Source organism: Panulirus ornatus, chromosome 12 (genome assembly GCF_036320965.1).
Source record: "Panulirus ornatus isolate Po-2019 chromosome 12, ASM3632096v1, whole genome shotgun sequence".
In the NCBI taxonomy this organism is placed as follows: Eukaryota; Metazoa; Arthropoda; class Malacostraca; order Decapoda; family Palinuridae; genus Panulirus; species Panulirus ornatus.
Genome location: NC_092235.1, coordinates 26,838,996 through 26,862,185, shown reverse-complemented (window position 1 = coordinate 26,862,185; position 23,190 = coordinate 26,838,996). Strand labels below are relative to the sequence as shown.

Below are 23,190 nucleotides of genomic sequence, written 5' to 3'. Positions count from 1 at the left end.
TTTGTACATTTATTTAGGTATCCTTATTTCTAGACTCATTTGTATTCCCCCATTTTTTGCATTGTTTTCTTTTACATTTTTTTCATTCTTTTATTAACTTGTTAACAGTCATATTCTTCATGGTAGACACGTTTCTTTACTCATCTCATTACTGCCTGTCTATTGTACCTGATTCTTCAGAGGCCATTAATGACCATGCCCCTATATATTAATGATTTTTTTAAAGGTACTGCATCAATTGCATCTGCATCCTTTATAAGTACCAATATCCTATTTTCTTCATATTTTCCCTTTCCTTCTCTTGCTTGCATGTGGTCCTCCAACAACCCAAAATACAATGATCAGCACATTTTACCACCACCTGCTTTACTTCTCTTTCCAAACCTGATTTATCCTAATTGCTCACTAGCTCCAGAGTTCTGTCTCCCCATTGTATTTCTGGCCCTTTCTCACTGCTATTCTTGCCCTCTTCAGCATTCTTTGTGAATGCTTTGTGGTGTATGAAATCTGCAATAACTTGGTCCATACTCCTTAGAAGCACCTAGACTGGCCCCTTTTTACTTTTGTTTGAAATTTTCCACAATTAATGGTAAGTATGCTTATCATAATTACTTGTTTGTACTGTTTGGGAGGGAGTTTTACACTCGTAGGGTCCCATCTCTTGAATGTTTTCTATCATACAATTTCTTATATTTCTGTAAGGTGTCCATCTCTATGCATATATTCATGTAATTACATATTTCTGTAATATAGGATGGAAGGGTAGGTAGTAGTTGGTAGGCAGCCACCAGACAGGGAGGTATATTACTTATACTACCCACTTGATCAGATGGGTTACTGATGGCTGTGAAGCGAGCCAGCATTTCAGTCATTGTGTAGTTGAACTACTGTGACCCAGGTAGCTGTCTTTTCTGCCTCACCCACACATGGACTACTGGCATTCTGTCCTCAAACATACAATATCTCCGTGTTATACATAACACTTGACGTCACTTTAAATCATACAAATCATTCTTCACAACTCTAGATTTTCCTGAAGTGAGCTCTTTGCACTAGCCCTGCCTTTTGGCAAAATGGGAAGAGCTGTAAATCAAGTAATAGATAGGGACATTAGACAGAAGCAGTTGGTAGAAACATTAGGTAATAGTAGGTAGGAACATTAGGTGGGAGCATTAGGTAGAAGTAGTAACTTGGAATGTTAGGCAGGAACATTATGTAGGAGTCGATAGGAACATAGGTAGGAACCTCTTGAAACACTCTGCTAGAGTTGCCCTCTGCCAGTGGCCTGTTACAAGCGAGGCACTAAAGGCTAAGAAGCAGCACTGGAGTTCACCAGTTATGGAGGCTCTTTTGTCTTGGCCACCTCCTTGAGGGAGCCCTTGAAGGGATAAATATATAGGATGGGAAATCTTTACTTGTAGTGCTCCCATCTCTTGAACTTTCTCAGGTGGGCAACTTATGAACTTTTACATGCTATTAGTAGTCACAATTTCATATGTTAAATTATTCCATTCATCAACTACTGTAATATTATAAGAGGAGTACTTTACATATTGTTGGAGAAATTCCATGCTTTGTTTTTTGTTTTGGGCCCATGTATGTTTGCATGTACACATGCATTCTTATGTGTCTGTGTATCATAAATGCTTAGGCACATTATTTTGGGGTTCATTTTAGCACTTAGATTTTATTGATTACATATGGGTTTATACTTTTGATGCATTTGTCCTTGCTATAGGTACAAAATTATTTATGTGAAAATTGCCTCAATATCAGTGCATTTTTCAGATTGTCGGAAATGTTTGGTGAACTAGAGAAAGGCATAGAAAAACTAGGATTCACCTCTCTGGAAATTCGTCCCACCAGTCTAGAAGATGTTGTCATTGCCCTCAATGCCATCAATGTTACTGACTCTCAAAGCCTTGCCAAGTCTAGAGTTGAACTGACACCAGAACTTGAGAGTAAGTTTATGAATATAATCATTTAAGACTGTCAGAAAAGACGTTTTACTCTTCTCTTCTTTGCAGCAACTTATTCATATGTTGATCTTTTCATCTATCTTGCAGTATATGTTTTTTTTTTTCTTAATGAGCTGGATAAAAAACAAAAAACTTGTTTGATGGATGCATGTCATAAGCAACTTATGAGAGCACATATCTGTAACAAATACTAATCATTCTCAGTTGTGCTTACTGTATTGATATTTAGAGAGATTATGATAACCATTTAAGCACTTTGTTACTGGATATGTAATGAGTTTTTAAGATAAACAAAATACTGATAATCTTAAGCTACACACTTTCTTATTCCATGAAATTGTATGTAATGATTTGATTGTGGCATTAATGCTTCATATTTCTCAGAGGAAGAAAACATGAAGAATGCTTTCAACTTCAAGGCACAGCAGATTCGAGATGGCATATGGCTAAGACTGCAGAGATTGTGGGCACTTCTTCTGAAGCGATTTAAGCACCATGGGAGAGACTGGCACTTCTATGTCCAGGTCAGGTAGTTGTCAGTATTATAGTTGTTTTCATGTGATTAAGTTGTAATGTCATTTTAGATAAGTAGTGCAGCACAAGTTTTTCTTACAGAGTGTGATGCACAAGTTCAGCCATAAATTCACACAGTACACTTATTTCTGTGACAAATGTGCTGAATTATTATGGCTTCTGATTGGAAAATATGACTGGAATTGAAGTTATACAGGTTCATGGTTTGACACTGAAGCAGACTCACTTTTAGTATGAATAACTTGGTTGACAGGAGAAATTTACACCTAAGTATGATTCTAATGATTCAGACTAATAATGGGATGCCTCCTTCCAAGTTGAAAAATAATTCTGATATAGTAGATATACTTATGAAATATTTATGCATTAATCTTTTTTATACATATTTGCCATTTCCTACCTTACTGAGTCAGCATCAAGAACAGAACTGAGCCTAGGAGCGATAATCCTTACTTCTGTTCCTCCTTTTGGAAAATTAAAAACTGGAGGGGAGGATTTCCAGCCTACCACTCCCACCCCTTTTAGTCGCCTTCTACAACACATGAATACATAGGAAGTATTCTTTCTCCCCTATCCCCAGGGATGATTTATGCATTTTATACAGATGTAAAGAATTATTTTTATTTTCTTTCTTTCATACCTTTTCACCATCTTCCGTGTTAGCAGGGTAACACTAGGAAGGAGAAAAGACCTCCAGTTGCTTTGTATTTCCTGTTTAAGTCCATTGACAGCATGTTGCCCCCTGTATGCCACATCACTCCAGTACACTCTATCCCATGCATGCCTTTCAACCTCTACAAGTTAAGACACCACGCACTCAGAATTGTATTCACTCCATACAGTTTGGTCTCCCTGCTCTCCATGACCCCTCCACTTTTGACACATATATCCTCTTGTCAGCCTCACTCATTCTATCTACATGTCCAGACCATTTTATCATATCCTCTTCAGTTTTCTCAACCATACCCTTCTTTTTACCATACCTTTCTCTTGCCCTGTCATTACTGACTAGATCAACCCTCCTTACACCACATAATGTCTTCAGATATTTTATTTCCAGCACATTTACCCACTTCCACACATTCTCATCTGTAGCCCATGTATCGCATCCATACAACACTGATGGGATTACTAATAGTACCATCTTTGCCCTTAAAAATAGCGACGTCTCCTTCCACACATATCTGTAAGCAAAGTATATTTTTGATAAATATGAAATATGATTAAGAAAATATTTTTTAATGATGGAATATCATTATTTTGTATTTTGAAATTGATTTCTGTATTCTAGGCTAAACTTTTGTGGGGAATTTTTGTCATAAGAAGTTCAAATTTTTTGAATTTATTATTTGTATTCAATTACTTTGTAGTTAGAAGTTGGTAGGCAGCCACTTACCCTGTAGGTATATTACCCGTACTACCTGCTTGGTTATTGGGGAGGGTTAGTGATGGCTACATAAAGAGCCAGCACTTCAGGGGTTGTCAGGCTGCACTCCTATGACCCAGATTGCCATCTTTTCTCTCTGTTTCCCTGGCATGTGGACTGCTTGCATTCTGTAAACAAACGTCAATTTCTCCTTGTCACACATATCACTTGACTCTTAACTCACACGGCTCATTTTTCCTAACTAGATTTTCCTGCAGTGAGCACTGTGTGCAAGCCTTGCTATATGGCAAAATGGTAGGAACAATAGATAGAAGTAGTAGGTAGGGCCATTAAGCAGGAGCATTAAGTGGAAACATAAGATAGAAGTAATAGTTAAGAACATTAGACAGGGGCTTTAGGTAGAAGTAGTAGGTTGGAACCTACCTCAGGTAGAAGTAGTTAGTAGGAACATTAGGTAGGAGCCTCTGGAAACTCTTAGAATTGTCCTCTGCCAGTGGCATGCTAATGGTGAAGCACTGAAGGCTAAGTAGCAGCACTGGAGTTCACTAGTTATGGTGACTTTTGCCATGGCCACCCCTTGAGGGAGTTCCCATAGGGAATAGGCATCAGAAATATACAGAGCATCAGATTGGGGAAGAGCAGTGTGGTTTCAGAAGTGGTAGAGGATGTGTGGATTAGGTATTTGCTTTGAAGAATGTATGTGAGAAATACTTAGAAAAGCAAATGGATTTGTATGTAGCATTTATGGATCTGGAGAAGGTATATGATAGAGTTGATAGAGATGCTCTTTGGAAGGTATTAAGAATATATGGTGTGGGAGGCAAGTTGTTAGAAGCAGTGAAAAGTTTTTATCGAGGATGTAAGGCATGTGTACGTGTAGGAAGAGAGGAAAGTGATTGGTTCTCAGTGAATGTAGGTTTGCGGCAGGGGTGTGTGATGTCTCCATGGTTGTTTAATTTGTTTATGGATGGGGTTGTTAGGGAGGTGAATGCAAGAGTTTTGGAAAGAGGGGCAAGTATGAAGTCTGTTGGGGATGAGAGAGCTTGGGAAGTGAATCAGTTGTTGTTCGCTGATGATACAGCGCTGGTGGTTGATTCATGTGAGAAACTGCAGAAGCTGGTGACTGAGTTTGGTAAAGTGTGTGAAAGAAGAAAGAGTAAATGTGAATAAGAGCAAGGTTATTAGGTACAGTAGGGTTGAGGGTCAAGTCAATTGGGAGGTGAGTTTGAATGGAGAAAAACTGGGGGCAGTGAAGTGTTTTAGATATCTGGGAGTGGATCTGGCAGCGGATGGAACCATGGAAGCGGAAGTGGATCATAGGGTGGGGGAGGGGGCGAAAATTCTGGGAGCCTTGAAGAATGTGTGGAAGTCGAGAACATTATCTCAGAAAGCAAAAATGGGTATGTTTGAAGGAATAGTGGTTCCAACAATGTTGTATGGTTGCGAGGCGTGGGCTATGGATAGAGTGGTGCGCAGGAGGATGGATGTGCTGGAAATGAGATGTTTGAGGACAATGTGTGGTGTGAGGTGGTTTGATCGAGTAAGTAACGTAAGGGTAAGAGAGATGTGTGGAAATAAAAAGAGCGTGGTTGAGAGAGCAGAAGAGGGTGTTTTGAAGTGGTTTGGGCACATGGAGAGAATGAGTGAGGAAAGATTGACCAAGAGGATATATGTGTCGGAGGTGGAGGGAATGAGGAGAAGAGGGAGACCAAATTGGAGGTGGAAAGATGGAGTGAAAAAGATTTTGTGTGATCGGGGCCTGAACATGCAGGAGGGTGAAAGGAGGGCAAGGAATAGAGTGAATTGGAGCGATGTGGTATACCGGGGTTGACGTGCTGTCAGTGGATTGAATCAGGGCATGTGAAGCGTCTGGGGTAAACCATGGAAAGCTGTGTAGGTATGTATATTTGCGTGTGTGGACATATGTATATACATGTGTATGGGGGTGGGTTGGGCCATTTCTTTCGTCTGTTTCCTTGCACTACCTCGCAAACGCGGGAGACAGCGGACAAAGCAAAAAAAAAAAAAAAAAAGATATATAGACTGATGCTCTTTTACTAATTCTTTTATTCTAAGAAATTAAGGCATTTATATATTTTCAACAAATGTTTGTGTAATCATGTAGATATCTTTTTTAACAGATGTTTGTGTTGCCACTGTTGTTCATCATCCTAGCCCTGATTGGTTCAAGGTGCCGCCCTAACTATAAGGATGTTGTTCCTCTCAAGCTTACACCCAGTATCTACAGCCCCCCTACCACCACTTTCATAAGGCGAGTTCAAGTCCTCAACATACTTTCCCACCACCTGGATCATTAGTTTTTGTATGCTAGCACAATTATTGAGTGTTCCTAACTCTAACTGTGGTGGTGTAGATGGGACTTTGTGCATTAGGCTCATTCTCATCTTATAGGTCATAATTTGTCATGTTATTTCTGGCGATGTTAATGATCATCACACTCATGCCCACCAAAGAGTGTGTGTCTGAGTGTGTGTCCCTCACTCCCATTCTTATTAGCTTGTTTCTTGACTTACTACCCCATTTCACCAAGTAGGTCAAAGTGCTTTTTTGCCACTGATGACTCTCATGAGTTTTTCACACAAATTTTGCATGTGGTTTAATTTTCTGTTTTTGGAGATCCCATATACATTTAGCATAAGAACTAGTGTCTGTAATGTTATTGATGGCTTATTGCATATCACAGGCTTTCATACAGTCATCCATGTACATTTTGCTATTGTGTACATTAGCCAACTTTGTTGATACTTAAACTGTACCACTGTTTACTAACTATAGTATTCCTCTTAACTCCAGAATCTTAGATCCAGCCTTAGAACCTCTAGCTGAAGAATTTCTACAGTTGTCCATTGGAAGGAAGAATAATACACAGAATTGGTCATCCTGTCCTGATGTTGCTGATATTATCCCTAGCTTATCAGAATGTAATATCTCTATCATGGTAAGGAAAAAAAAGTTCAAGATAAGTTTGGTAAAGTTATTAGATAAAACTGATAAATTTAGGTGAGATTAAAAATAAGGAATAAGTATTTTGGAAAGTCATGTATGTGGAAGTTATACCATTATGTCAGGTACCATAGATGATTCCTCTCAAAATGAAAATGAATTGGTAGTTTGTTAAGAAAGCTGGAACTAAAGTGAACTGTATTGCCACATATAGGTTTGCTTAACCAGCTCTCGAGCTCATGTACTTGGATTGGATTTCCCATTCATATGAAGAAGGATTGTGTTCCTTTTTGAATAAGTTTGGCATCCATCATTTAGTCAGTAGTGTACAAGGTTTATGGGAACAGATTTAAATAGTGAAAGGGGATGAGCATTCATAATTTGAGAATAGTTTAAAGAAAATGGGGACTTGTTAACATGTATTTTGATGCCTTAAGCTCATAAACTAGGAAAATTAATCAGCAGCAGGCATTTATATACTCTTCATCATAAAACAGAGGTATTTTTGAGCATTGCCCAGTCATATAGGTATAAACCTACACTCCTTGTTAAACCTTAGCACTACTTATGTTCATAGTAGAGCACATTAATAATCAGCAGGCCTACACAGACAAAATTAGGAATAACTAACTTCAAGGCACAGATCTGTTTAGCCAGTAGCTTGTTTCTTAGCAGTGAAATCCTTAATATTTTTTTCTTCATCATCAACACACTGCTGTATGTTGTTGATTATAATGACCCTTTCCTTATAGGTTACACCAAGCTGCCATTGCAAATTATTAAGTGCTAAGAAAAGTTTGTGCATGTGATTTACAGAACAATTTACAATTTCAAAGGAATGACTGAGAATTAAAAGGAACATGAGCTATTTTGGAAAGATTTAAAACTATACTGAAGTATGTTTGAGAAGTGTGTTTGTACTAGAAAACTGGAGGTTGAAAGATGGAGCGAAAAAGATTTTGAACGATTAGGGCCTGAACATGCAGGAGAGTGAAAGGCGTGCAAGGAATAGAGTGAATTGGAACGATGTGGTATACCGGGGTCAACGTGCTGTCACTGGATTGAACCAGGGCATGTGAAGCATCTGGGGTAAACCATGGAAAGTTTTGTGGGGCCTGGATATGGAAAGGGAGCTATGGTTTTGGTGCATTATACATGACAGCTTGAGACTGAGTGTGAACGAATGTTGCCTTTGTTGTCTTTTCCTAGCGCTACCTCGTGTGCATGCGGGGGGAAGGGGTTGTCATTTCGTGTGTGGCGGGGTGGCGATGGGAATGAATAAAGGCAGCAAGTATGAATTATGTACATGTGTATATATGTAAGGGGAGTTGGAGAGGAATGGGATGTATTTAGGGAAGCAGTGATGGCTTGCGCAAAAGATGCTTGTGGCATGAGAAGTGTGGGAGGTGGGTTGATTAGAAAGGGTAGTGAGTGGTGGGATGAAGAAGTAAGATTATTAGTGAAAGAGAAGAGAGAGGCATTTGGACAATTTTTGCAGGGAAAAAATATAATTGAGTGGGAGATGTATAAAAGAAAGAGACAGGAGGTCAAGAGAAAGGTGCAAGAGGTGAAAAAGAGGGCAAATGAGAGTTGGGGTGAGAGAGTATCATTAGTATCATTAAATTTTAGGGAGAATAAAAAGATGTTCTGGAAGGAGGTAAATAAAGTGCGTAAGACAAGGGAGCAAATGGGAACTTCAGTGAAGGGGGCTAATGGGGAGGTGATAACGGGGCTAATGGGGAGGTGATAACAAGTAGTGGTGATGTGAGAAGGAGATGGAATGAGTATTTTGAAGGTTTGTTGAATGTGTTTGATGATAGAGTGGCAGATATAAGGTGCTTTGGTCGAGGTGGTATGCAAAGTGAGAGGGTTAGGGAAAATGATTTGGTAAATAGAGTAAAAGCTTTGTGGAAGATGAAAGCCGGCAAAGCAGCAGGTTTGGATGGTATTGCAGTGGAATTTATTAAAAAAGGGGGTGACTGTATTGTTGACTGGTTGGTAAGGTTATTTAATGTATGTATGATTCAGGGTGAGGTGCCTGAGGATTGGCGGAATGCGTCCATAGTGCCATTGTATAAAGGCAAAGGGGATAAGAGTGAGTGCTCAGATTACAGAGGTGTAAGTTTGTTGAGTATTCCTGGTAAGTTATATGGGAGGGTATTGATTGAGAGGGTGAAAGCATGTACAGAGCATCAGATTGGGGAAGAGCAGTGTGGTTTCAGAAGTGGTAGAGGATGTGTGGATCAGGTGTTTGCTTTGAAGAATGTATGTGAGAAATACTTAGAAAAGCAAATGGATTTGTATGTAGCATTTATGGATCTGGAGAAGGCATATGATAGACTTGATAGAGATGCTTTGTGGAAGGTACTAAGAATATATGGTGTGGGAGGCAAGTTGTTAGAAGCGGTGAAAAGTTTTTATCGAGTATGTAAGGCATGTGTACGTGTAGGAAGAGAGGAAAGTGATTGGTTCTCAGTGAATGTAGGTTTGTGGCAGGGGTGTGTGATGTCTCCATGGTTGTTTAATTTGTTTATGGATGGGGTTGTTAGGGAGGTGAATGCAAGAGTTTTGGAAAGAGGGGCAAGTATGAAGTCTGTTGGGGATAAGAGAACTTGGGAAGTGAGTCAGTTGTTGTTCGCTGATGATACAGCGCTGGTGGCTGATTCATGTGAGAAACTGCAGAAGCTGGTGACTGAGTTTGGTAAAGTGTGTGAAAGAAGAAAGTTAAGAGTAAATGTGAATAAGAGCAAGGTTATTAGGTACAGTAGGGTTGAGGGTCAAGTCAATTGGGAGGTAAGTTTGAATGGAGAAAAACTGGAGGAAGTAAAGTGTTTTAGATATCTGGGAGTGGATCTGGCAGCGGATGGAACCATGGAAGCGGAAGTAAATCATAGGGTGGGGGAGGGGGCAAAAATCCTGGGAGCCTTGAAGAATGTGTGGAAGTCGAGAACATTATCTCGGAAAGCAAAAATGGGTATGTTTGAAGGAATAGTGGTTCCAACAATGTCGTATGGTTGCGAGGCGTGGGCTATGGATAGAGTTGTGTCAGGAGGGTGGATGTGCTGGAAATGAGATGTTTGAGGACAATATGTGGTGTGAGGTGGTTTGATCGAGTAAGTAATGTAAGGGTAAGAGAGGTGTGTGGAAATAAGAAGAGCGTGGTTGAGAGAGCAGAAGAGGGTGTTTTGAAATGGTTTGGGCACATGGAGAGAATGAGTGAGGAAAGATTGACCAAGAGGATATATGTGTCAGAGGTGGAGGGAACGAGGAGAAGTGGGAGACCAAATTGGAGGTGGAAAGATGGAGTGAAAAAGATTTTGTGTGATCGGGGCCTGAACATGCAGGAGGGTGAAAGGCGGGCAAGGAATAGAGTGAATTGGATGGATGTGGTATACCGGGGTCGACGTGCTGTCAATGGATTGAATCAAGGCATGTGAAGCGTCTGGGGTAAACCATGGAAAGCTGTGTAGGTATGTATATTTGCGTGTGTGGACATATGTATATACATGTGTATGGGGGTGGGTTGGGCCATTTCTTTCGTCTGTTTCCTTGCGCTACCTCGCAAACGCGGGAGACAGCGACAAAGCAAAAAAAAAAAAAAAAAAAAAAACATTGAAATGTACAGGTATGTATATGTGTGTGTGTGGATGTGTATGTATATACGTGTGTGTGGGTGGGTTGGGCCATTCTTTTGTCTATTTCCTTGTGCTACCTCGCTAAAGTGGGAGACAGCGACAAAAAGCATCAAGTATGTTAGATTAGTGATTGGATTGATTTATTTCATTATAGAGATTTATGAACTCCTTATAAGTGAAGAGCAAGTTGGATATAGGAAGAAAAGACAAGTGCATAGATGAGATTTTTGCATTTACATAAGAGTGAAGTTCAGACTTTATGAATATGCTGTCAAGATCTTTTACAATGCATATGTACGAGTAAGTTGAGATGTGAATGAGTGGTTTTATACGAATACAAGTGTGTGTCCGAGTTGTGTACTGTTAGCATGGCAGTTTCTTTATTGCTGAGACATTACATAAGATAAAGGCACGGTAGGTGGTGGCAGTGTAGTACTGAACCGTAGTAGAACCAAATGGAAAATTGCAATGGTTTTGTGTACAGATAATTCTATTCTTTTAGTTCAGTTGAATCAGAGGAGATAGAAAGAATAGAGGTTCACTTTGATGATGTGTATAGATGGGAGATGGATAAGCTATATGATTAAAATTTAAATTTCAGGTTTTGAACCTGTGGGTTGTCACTCTGTAATATGTTTGAATAGTTAACAACTAGATGTTGTGATGTGTATAGATGGGAGATAGATAAAGTATATGATTAAAATTTAAATTTCAGGTTTTGAACCTGTGGGTTAACTCTGTAATATGTTTGAATAGTTAACAACTAGATGTGGATTAGTATAGATACTTAGAAATGAAGGTCAAGGATGGTAATGAGAAAGCTGTGGCTGAGAGTAGTCTTGCATGAAATTAAAATTTGAAATGTGCAAAAAGTTTTAGTCAATGGAAGGAGTTTGAGGAAAGTGACTTGCAAAGGGCAGCACTTTTTGTACCAACTTTTATGCATAAAAATGAAGTCTGAGTTTATGTAGGATTAAAGAGGAGTACCTTATAGTGTCATTTGAATTAGGAGGGTAGATCAAAAATGAAGATGTGAGTAGGATACCTGGAGTGAAAAAAAGGAAATTTTTTTTAAGTTGTTACAGTCATGTGGGACTCATGGTAAATGGAAAGTTGGTGAGAAAGCTATGTTGTAATATAGTGAAAGGTACAAGGAAAAGAAAGGTAGATAAACATGGTGACAGAGTTGGTTAGGACTAGAGATATTTCCATTGAAGTTAGGGTACCATATGAATGATGTAGGACTAAGTGAAATAGAGGCAATTTGTAAGTGAAGGTGCTGTGAATGGAGACCTTGGTCTCGCTTGATGAATTATCTTAGTGAGCAGAGTGAAAAAGTAAGATTCACATTTGCTTAAATATGTAAGAGTGAAATAGAAAGCTGTATGTTCCTGATTCATTCTGTTGAATTGGTCACAGAGTTAATAGGGAAGAAAAAAAAATGGTATATTACTTTTCCAGTGTAGAAAATGTAAAACTGTATATGATACTTGTTTTACAAGATAGTGTTTTATATTTCTTTCACCAGGACACTTCCTCCTTATGTAAGTGCAGTGACGGGCAGTGTGTGGTCAATGTATCAAGCCAGCCAAGCCTTAACAATTGGTTGTTAGGGACTAAATGGCAGTACATCGAGAACAGGTGATTTCATTTACCCTTTTTTGATATTCTTTGCCTAAATATAAATGAATACACAATAAAGAAGAATCACAAACTGAACTTTTCATTTAGAAAAACAGTCGCTTGAAGCAATATGACAGCAGCTGCATGTTCCTTTACTGTACATAAGTTAAAGTTTTAAAAAAAAAAAAAAAAAGGTAGGAGGGGGGGATGTTGTTACCAGTCATTTAAATGTAACATCTCAGGTTATGTCTATATATGCATATACCTTACCTTACATTCCTGCCTTAGGAGTCCCTTCTGTCTTTTTGGGTGTGTGTGTGTGTGTGTTTCCTCCCCCACATCACTAAGGAAGCCAGCCACATGCACAAGGCAAGACCACAAGTCATAAAGTGTGGTGATGTGTCTTTATGTAGGCAAAGTTTGGTCCATGGAGCCTGGTTGTGGATAGAGGGCTGTGGTTTAAGTGCATTATTCATGACATTTAGAGAGTGGAAACTGTAAACAAGTATGAAAAATGAAATACTAATCACTAGTTACTATTTATGAAGATCTCAGGTTTGTTAGATACCAAAATTCAATAATGTTATCTGTATGAACAAACATAAAATAGTAAATCATTTTTAATCATGTAATGAATGATTTTATGAAAATATTAATGTAATGATTTGAGTATGACATTCACCAGAGCAGGGTAGAATTAATAATGATTTGATAACATTCAGTGGATCAGGGTAGACTTAATAATGATTTCAATATGACATTTAGTGGATTAGGGTAGAATTAATCTTACTCTTCTTGTAACAGGTATGGAGGTATAACCTTTGGTGTTGAGGATCACCAGAAAAGGAGCAATTCATCTGGTGTGATGGTGTGGTATGATAACTCTGGTTACCATGCTCTGCCAACCTTTCTCAACATGTTCAATAATGCCAGATTGCAGAGACTCCTGGGGAAAGACTACACAATCACTGTTGTTAACAAACCAATCAAATTTTCCAGTTATGGCCTTGGAAGTATGTCATTGTAAGTCAGCAATATTTTTTGAAAATGTACTACTTTTGTATGTATACATTGGTTATATACTACAAACACTTGATCTGGCCAGTTTTGCAGTATTTAATTCAGTAATAATTTGACTAATTCTCTATAAATTCTTTTTGTCTTTTTGCAGTGGTTTACAGTATATTAGGGCAAAAACTTGATTAGAGAAAATTACTATTAAGAATAGAGACATTTGAAGATTACAGAGAAAAGGAGTGAAATGAGACAAAGAGCATTGCACCCTTACCAACATATAACTCAGTCTTTACCCTCTTCTTTTTGGTTATCTGTTTTAACTTTTGGTAACTAAGTGATGGCTGTGCTATAGATATAGGACCCAGGTAGAGAATAGGAAGAGTGTGGGGTATGGTTTTATAATTGTACCATTGTTCCAGTTAAATACTGGAAACTTTTTGTCTTAGAATGTATTATTTTTATGTCCAGTTTACAGTTATACAGTGGTAATGATCACAGTAATGGGGAAAATAAAATATTCACTTACCCGACTATATTCATGATTGAAGTAGGTTGTTATGGAGAGTGTGGGAACTGTTTTTTCTTAAAGTTACAAATGATGTAGAATAAGAATATAATATTTATTATTCTTTTTCAGACAGACATATGTGGCTGACCTGGGTGTGGGCTTGTTGATTCTTGTGTCACTCACTGTGGTGTGCTCTGCCACAGTGGGCTATGTGGTGGCTGAGAGAGTAAGAGGCGAACGTAGAGTACTGTATGTTGCTGGCATCACCAGAAACACCTATTGGACAGCAAATATGCTATGGGACATTTTGGTAAGTCAAGTTTGAAGGAGAAAGAGTAGTAGGTTATAAGATGAAGCAAATGAGGACAAAAAAGTAATGATACTAAGGTTTGATCAGTTGATCTAACAGGGTGAAAGCAAAAATACAAGAATTACGTAAAGAATTTTAAATTGATGCAGGAGAAGCATGCATGATTTAGAGGTAATAGTAATAAAGTATGCCATTCATTGAAAGATGTGTTGCTTTAAGGCAAAATAAAGAAGGTAAGAAGGGAAAATAAGATATTCACTGAAGAATAAAAGATTCAGGTAATTAGTCAGATATTGTTAGAGCTTAGTAATTAAGTAAATAGTAATAAAGTGAATAAAGGTGAATGCAAGAGTTTTGGAAAGAGGGGCAAGTATGCAGTCTGTTGGGGATGAGAGAGCTTGGAAGTGAGTCAGTTGTTGTTCGCTGATGATACAGTGCTGATGGCTGATTCATGTGAGAAACTGCAGAAGCTGGTGACTGAATTTGGTAAAGTGTGTGAAAGAAGAAAGTTAAGAGTAAATGTGAATAAGAGCAAGGTATTAGGTACAGTAGGGTTGAGGGTCAAGTCAATTGGGAGGTGAGTTTGAATGGAGAAAAACTGGAGGAAGTAAAGTGTTTTAGATATCTGGGAGTGGATCTGGCAGCGGATGGAACCATGGAAGCGGAAGGAAATCATAGGGCGGGGGAGGGGGCGAAAATCCTGGGAGCCTTGAAGAATGTGTGGAAATCGAGAACATTATCTCGGAAAGCAAAAATGGCTATGTTTGAAGGAATAGTGGTTCCAACAATGTTGTTTGGTTGCGAGGCTTGAGCTATGGATAGAGTTGTGCGCAGAAGGGTGGATGTGCTGGAAATGAGATGTTTGAGGACAGTATGTGGTGTGAGGTGGTTTGATCGGGTAAGTAATGTAAGGGTAAGAGAGATGTGTGGAAATAAAAAGAGCGTGGTTGAGAGAGCAGAAGAAGGTGTTTTGAAATGGTTTGGGCACATTGAGAGAATGAGTGAGGAAAGATTGACCAAGAGGATATATGTGTTGGAGGTGGAGGGAACGAGGAGAAGTGGGAGACCAAATTGGAGGTGGAAAGATAAAGTGAAAAAGATTTTGAGTGATCGGGGCCTGAACATGCAGGAGGGTGAAAGGGGGGCAAGGAGTAGAGTGAATTGGATCGATGTGGTATACCGGGGCCGACATGCTATCAGTGGATTGAATCAGGGCATGTGAAGCATCTGGGGTAAACCATGGAAAGTTGTGTGGGGCCTGGATGTGGAAAGGGAGCTGTGATTTCGGGCATTATTGCATGACAGCTGGAGACTGAGTGTGAGCGAATGGGGCCTTTGTTGTCTTTTCCTGGCGCTGCCTCGCACACATGAGGGGGGAGGGGGATGTTATTCTGTGTGTGGCGGGGTGGCGATGGGGGGAGTAGGGGCAGACAGTGTGAATTGTGTGCATGTGTGTATATGTGTGTGTCTGTGTTTGTATATATATGTGTACGTTGGGATGTGTGGGTGTGTATGTTTGCGTGTGTGGACGTGTGTGTGTGTGTGTGCATGTTTGCGTGTGTGGACGTGTGTGTGTGTGTGCATGTGTGTGGTGGTGGGTTGGGCCATTTCTTTCGTCTGTTTCCTTGCGCTACCTCGCAGGCGCGGGAGACAGCGACAAAGCAAAATAAAATAAAAATAAGTAATAAAGTGGATTATGCTGTTCATTGAAAGATTTGCTGCTTTAAGGCAAAATAAAGAAGATAAGAAGGGGAAATATGATATTCAAAGAACAAATTACAAGTGGTAATGCTGAGGTTAAAGATCAGATATGAGGTAAAGGCTGGGACTAATGACCAACAAAAGAGCACCCAAGTAAACTGAAGTACAACATTGAGGTTGAGGAACAGAGGCATAGTAATTTGCATTTCACGAGACAGTCATGTACTCATTAGGAAGCCCTGTGCATGGGAAAGGAATGAAGGATATCAGATTAGACCAAAAAGTAGCTCACTTTCATCAGTAGTATAGAGAGGTTGTATATGCTAAGTGGTGGGAGAATAAGGCTTCAAGCAATAGATTTACATTACGCAAATACATTAGGTAGAATTAGTAGGTTGGGAGATTAGGTGGAAGTAGCTTGTAGGAACATTAGTAGGCTGGGAGATTAGGTGGAAGTAGCTTGTAGGAATATTAGGTCGGAGCCTCTGGAAACACTGCATTCGAGTTGCCTTATGCCAATGGCCTGTTAAGGGTGAGGCACTAAAGGCTGAGAAGCAGCACTCGAGTTCCCTAATTATGGAAGCTCTTGCCATGGCTACCCCTATAAGGGAGCTCCCAGAAGGAACAGGGACCAGAAGTACAGACCGATGAATATACAAATGCAAATTGACTTGGGGAGACAGCATAGAAGTGGAGTTTACAGACTGCATAAGGGGAATCAATTCAGTGCTATTGGATTTGTTGAAATGAAGCTTTCTGTTGAGAGGAAATTATATTAGATCTTACTGGAATTGTCGCAATGAAATTTATCGGGTAGAGGGTATCAAATTAGATGTTAGTAATTCACCAAGATAAATCTTGCTTAGGAGAGGGAATGATGATTTGCTTTCCCTTGAAAGATATATCAAAGCATAATATAGGTGTTAGTTATGGACTCTCACTCCAAATACTGTATTGAATCCAGTTTGACACTCAATTTACATGCATTAATTTTGACCAGATGTTCATTTCATATACTTTCTTTTGATGTTGGTATTATCTGTATGATTCTTCATGTTTCCTTATTAGTTGATTTACCTTTTATATATGCTCTACAAGTATTGATCATTGCCTCATATTCATTCTACAGGTGCTGTTTGTTAGTCTTTTGCTAACAGTGGTTGTACTTGTCATCTTCAGTGAACAACACTTCCTATGGAGAAACAACTTGGCAGCATTCATAATCCTTTGTCTGCTTTACAGGTAAGATGCATAACTTGTTACTATGGACATTTTACTTTGGTTTTGTTGTTTAATGAACTTAATTTCTATTGAATTTTATGAAGTTTTATGTGTTGGATTACATACACATCTGTGAACATTTTCATGGAATTGCACTATTGTTTTGTAAATATTTAGCCTTCACAGACATGGTTGCGTTAACTCCACTGAATTGTGATTGCTGAAGAATAATGTTTGAATGAAAATTTTCCTCTTTACACCCAACATTGATTTTTTCACCCCCATACTTGATCATTTCCCGTGTTAGTGAGGTAGTGCCAGGAACAGACAAAGAGAGGCTACATCCACTCGCATCCTTTCTCTAGCTAGCATTTGTAATGCACCAAAACCGCAGCTTCTTACCCACAACCAGGCCCCAGAGACCTTTACATGATTTACCCTAGACACTTCACATGACCTGGTTCAGTCCACTGACAGCATGTCAACCTCTGTATACCACATTGTACCAATTGTACCTTTGTATCTCATGCATAGCCTTTTACCTCCTGCATGTCCAGGTCCCAATCACTCAAAATCTTTTACACTTCATCCTTCCATCTCCAATTTGGTCCCCCTGTTCTCCTTCTTCCCTCCACTTATGAGAGATATATCCCCTCTGTCAACCTTTCCTCACTCATTCTTTCCATATGTCCAAACTATTTCAGCACACACTCTTCAGCTGTCTCAACAACACTCTTTTTTTATTACCACACCTCTCCTACCCTTTCATTACTTACTTGATCAAACAGATATGTGATGTGTTTTATCCTTTGTCAGACATAATCCTGTGTGAAGTCCTGTACTATAAAGCAGTTGATTTTTTTATTTTGTGTGTAATTAACTGGGATGGAATTTCATTTACATCATATTAGATGCTTTCCTTATCATTCTCTATGTCTATAATGACCTTAGCACCATCTGCAAGCATTATTCAGCTGTGAGCTAGTCCTTCTGGCAAGTTTCTTTATAAAGATCAAGAACAGCAGTAGTACCAAGACTGAACCATGTATTACACATCTGGTAACCCATAACCATTTGGAGAAGATTCATCTGACATGTGTCCTTTGTTCCTTTCCTCCAAGAGAAATTTCCATCCATTGAAGGAGTTTACCGCTACTCCTGCCTGATGATTCAGCTTCACTTCCAACCTTCTTTGTGGTACAGTGTCATATTCTTTCTAGCAGTTCAGGAACACACAATTTACCCATTCTTTTCATATCTAAAATGGAATTCACGTTCTCGTAGAAGTACAAGAGGTTTGTTACAAATGATCTTCCCCTAAATCCATGTGGTCTCTTGCTTCAGTAGTTTCACCTTTGCAAGTAGTCATCCAGTTGATTCCTGACTCTCTTTTACAACATTTCACAAGCCATATTCATACAAGGTACTGGTTTTTAGTTCTGTGCAGTTTCTGAATCTTTCATAAAGATAGGCACAGACATTTGCCTCTCCCACTACCATGGCACTACACCCTCTCCATTGACATACTGAAAAAACTTCAAGAGACTTTTCATTTGTATCTGCACACTTTAGCACTTATGGAGAAGCTTCAGTAAGACAGTGAAATAGTGAATCTTATATGGGCTAAGGTTCTTTAGGTCTTCAATCAGGTCATTTTTGGCAGTTTCAGTGTCGTCCAAGACCTCCTCCCCATTCCATTATCTACAAACAGTTTGTTTATATCTATCCCTCTAGCCTGAGTATCCTTCCTGTGTTCTACCTGTTGGAGGGATGGTTCCTGACGGAGGCATCAGCTGTATTCACCTTTTTTTCTACAACTATTGGGGTCGGCTTAATAACTATAATGATGTTTATCACCTGTGAGATCATGCCATGGGTCCAGGTTAGTGGTAAAAGATGAAGTTTCATCTCTGAAATTTGTGTTTATGAAGAAATGCAAATATGTTTGTGTGTGCTTTTTACTGTGACTGAATTCAAAATTCTTGTTCACAGGGGTCACTGGATACTCATATGATTTATTGTATGTAATTGTAAATGTTGTGTTTTTGTAAAATGGTTGTTTGAATCCCATTCTATTCTATTCTGTGAAGCTACTAGAGTGCCAACTGGCTGGACAGAGGTTTTGTAAATTCACTGTGATCTTATTTTCTCTAGATATCAGTTCAGCATATGCTTTAGCAGTATCTTGAAAAAATTCAGTTATATTTTTTCATCAACATATGAATAGCCAACTGGAATTTGAACAGTGCATTTGCCATGTAAGTATCTTATAAATAGCTCTTCTTGGCCTATATCAATACAGTTTTATAAAAAGCAGGCACTAATATGTAACCAAGATTTAAGGAATGTGCTAGGTCCCAAGTCATAGAGGAAAACCACAAGAACTGGTCACACCAGTCTTACTTGGTCTGCATATACAGTTAACTACTTAGCGAGTCAAAATATAAATGAATTAGCTTTGAGTTTGTTGTTACCTAGCAACATTATTTATTTATTTCATTTTTTTTAATTATACTTGATTGCTGTTTCCCTCATCAGCAAGGTAGCGCCAGGAAAAAGACAAAGAAAGAATGGCCCATCCACTTATATACACACATATATACATAAACACCCATACACGCACATATACATATCAGCATATGCATACACTTAGACATATACACACATGTACATATTTCATATTTGCTTGCCTTCATCCATTCCTGGTGCTACCCCGTCCCACAGGAAACAGCATCGCTATCCCTTGCTTCAGAAATTTTGTATAATAGAATAACACCAGGAGGGGAATCCTCTCTTGTCATGCCTCTGAATTAAGGAATTTCAGTGGAACAGAAATCTTCATTCATGTACTCCATTAGGTGTTAATATTATTTTTTTTTCTTACATTTGTTCCACTGTCTCATTTTTGAAAATAATTTTATTACAATTAAGAAACTCACACAGACGCATCAGCTTTCTTTGCTTTGAACACTGACCTTCTTGTGATGATATGATGATAATCTGTTTAAGGAAAACTTTATATAGTTTTTATTTACTCTTCACAGTGTTCTAATTTTGCTAGTTATCTTCTTAAAGATAATTATTCATGAGCTTCTGTTACCCAGCCTTGGTTTTTACATCATTGAAATTCTTTAATTGAATATAATGTGAAACGTCTGGGGTAAACCATGGAAAGGTTTGTGGGGCCTGGAAGTGGATATGGAGCTGTGGTTTCAGTGCATTACACATGACAGCTAGAGACTGTGAACAAAAGTTAACTTTTTTGTCAGTTTTCCTGGTGCTACTTCGCTGAAGCAGGGGGTAGTGATGCTGTATCCTGTGGTGGTGGGGTAGCACTGGGAATGGATGAAGGCAAGCAAGTATGAATATGTACATGTATATATATGTATGTGTATGTATATGTATGTTGATATGTATATGTATGTGTATGTATATGTATGTTGATATGTATATGTATGTGTGTATGGGCATTTATGTATATGTGTGTATGAGTAGATCAGCCATTCTTCGTCTATATCCTGATGCTACCTCGCTGATGTGGGAAACGATGGTCAAGTATTAATGGATTGAGTGTTTTGAAGGTTTGTTGAATGTGTTTGATGATAGAGTGGCAGATATAGGGTGTTTTGGTCGGGGTGGTGTGTGAAGTGAGAGGGTTAGGGAGAATGGTTAGGTAAAGAGAGAAGAGATAGTGAAAGCTTTTCTGAAGATGAAATCTGGCAAGGTGGCAGGTTTGGATGGTTTTGCAGTGGAATTTGTTAAAAACGGGGGTGACTGTGTTGTTGATTGGCTGGTAAGGATATTTAGTGTATGTATGGACCATGGTGAAGTGCCTGATGAGTGGCAGAATGCATGTATACTGCCATTGTACGAAGGCAAAGGGGATAAAAGTGAGTGTTCAAACAAGAGGCATAAGTTTTTCAAGTATTCCTGGAAAATTATATGGGAGGGTATCGATTGAGAGGGTGAAGGCATGTATGGAGCATCAGATTGGGGAGGAGCAGTGTGGTGTCCAAAGTGGTAGAGGATATGTGGATCAGATGTTTGCTTTGAAGAATTTATGTGAGAAATACTTAGAAAGACAAAAGGATTTGTATCTAGCATTTATGGATCTGGAGAAGGCATATGGTAGGGTTGATAGAGATGCTTTGTGGAAGGTTTTGAAAGTATATGGGGTGGTAGGTAAGTTGCTAGAAGCAGTGAAAAGTTTTTACCAAGGATGTAAGGAATGTGTACAAGTAGGAAGAGAAGAGAGTGATTGGTTCCCAGTGGATGGCAGTCTGCGGCAGGGATGTGTGATGTCCCCATGGTTGTTTAATTTGTTTATGAATGGGTTGGTAAGGGAGGTAAATGCAAGAGTTTTGGAGGGAGGGTCTAGTATGCAGTCTGTTGTGGATGAGAGGGCTTGGGAAGCGAGCCAGTTGTTGTTCGCCAATGATACAGCTCTAGTGGCTGATTCATGTGAGAAACTGTAGAAGTTGGTGACTGAGTTTGGATGAGTGTGTGAAAGGAGTTGGTGACTGAGTTTGGAAGAGTGTGTGAAAGGAGAAAGTTGAGAGTAAATGTGAATAAGAGCAAATTATTAGGTTCAGTAGGGTTTAGGGACAAGTTAATTGGGATGTAAGTTTGAATGGAGAAAAACTGGAGGAAGTGAAGTGTTTTAGATATCTGGGAGTGAATTTAGCAGCGGATGGAACCATGGAAGCGTAAGTGAGCCACAGGGTGGGGGAGGCAGCGAAGGTTCTGGGACCATTGAAGAATGTGTGGAAGGTGAGAATGTTATCTTGGAGAACAAAAACAGGTATGTTTGAAGGATTAGTGGTTCCAACAATGTTATATGGTTGCGAGGCAAGAGCTATAGATGGGGTTGTGTGGAGGAGGGTGGATGTGTTGGAAATGAAATGTTTGAGAACAATATGTGGTGTGAGGTGGTTTGATCAAGTAAGTTATGAAAGGGTAAGAGAGATGTGTGGTAATAAAAAGAGTGTGGTTGAGAGGATAGAAGAGGGTGTGTTGAAATGGTTTGGGTACGTGGAGAGAATGAGTGAGGAAAGATTGACAAAGAGGAGATATGTGTCAGAGGTGGAGGGAACAAGGAGAAACGGGAGACCAAATTGGAGGTAGAAGGATGGAGTGAAAATGATTTTGAGCGATCAGGGCCTGAACATACAGGAGGGTGAAAGGCGTGCAAGGAATAGAGTGAATTAGAACAACGTGGTATATCGGGGTGGACGTGCTGTCAGTGGATTGAACCAGGGACTTTTTTTATTTAACATTGTGATTGGTAATCGATAGAAAATGACTTTTTATTTCGTGTGTGATCAAGTGATGCCTCAAAGATTTGTAATAAAGTTGGCTAATGTTTAGGAAACTTTACATAAACTGCTCAGGGAAATATTTTGATGTTATTGACAATTGTTATGCAACCCACCAGGAGCTGAAATATGACATAGGATCCTCATTAACTGTGAGTAATATAAAGAAGAATGTGAGTGTTGCAGCGGATTTGGCTTACTAATAATTGTGCTAAAAATAATTAACCCCTTATCAATTTTGATGAACTTAATGTGCTTTAAGCTTCTGATTAAGAAAAATATATTTTTCAATTTGAATATGTCAGATTATATAAAGAAATAGTTGCAAAAGAAGTAGTGGTGATGTAAACAGTACTGGAGAAATTAGACATGAAGAAAGTTATGGGTGGTTAGCAAAATTTAGTGCAATATGAAAGTGCAGTAGGCATGTGAGTGAAGAAAACTGTACAAAGAGGAGAGCAGTTTTTTAGGATTGGCAGATTTGAAATTAGGCGAGTGCAAGTTAATAATTATTTGTTGGGTGGGTTAAGCAAGGCTTTTCAGTTCTGTAACATAGGTGTTAAGAGGATAGATATAGCATTTGATTGAGTTACTTTGTAGTTTAAAAGAGTTCACTGATGTACTGTAGGTTTTCATAAACATTGAATAGTGTATATTCTTTTTGGTTTTAAGTGGAGTATAATAGGACCAAGTTTAAATTTTTTTAGAATCTTTGTGGCCAATATGGACAGGTAGGTAGTTTTATTCTCTGTTTATTGTGCATACATTGTTGTTTACTAATTTTTGGTTACAGGAAGAGAGGTTTATGCTTAGAGGATCCCATTTCTTAATTTTATCCTATCTTCAAAGACATTAAATTTAAGAGCTTCTCTTTAAGATTCTTAGGATGTTCCCTATATCCACTACTCTACAACTCTATTGCAAAAGTACAGTGATCTTTCTGTACATCTTTCTTGATAACTTTTGCTCAGCACCTTATAATGGTCCTTGTTGTCC

The 23,190-nt window shown here is 38.8% G+C and overlaps 1 protein-coding gene across 1 annotated transcript in view; it reads left to right on the top strand.

Annotated features, from left to right (window-relative positions):
- The window catches only part of LOC139751921 (uncharacterized), a 217,934-nt gene that overhangs the window by 178,318 nt on the left and 16,426 nt on the right, over positions 1–23,190 (top strand). Inside the window, 10 exon segments of the mRNA XM_071667621.1 lie at positions 1,789–1,961; positions 2,364–2,503; positions 6,042–6,172; positions 6,715–6,859; positions 12,028–12,140; positions 12,927–13,145; positions 13,777–13,957; positions 16,788–16,900; positions 18,614–18,761; positions 22,314–22,346. Coding sequence (XP_071523722.1) covers positions 1,789–1,961; positions 2,364–2,503; positions 6,042–6,172; positions 6,715–6,859; positions 12,028–12,140; positions 12,927–13,145; positions 13,777–13,957; positions 16,788–16,900; positions 18,614–18,761; positions 22,314–22,346 — 1,396 coding nt within the window.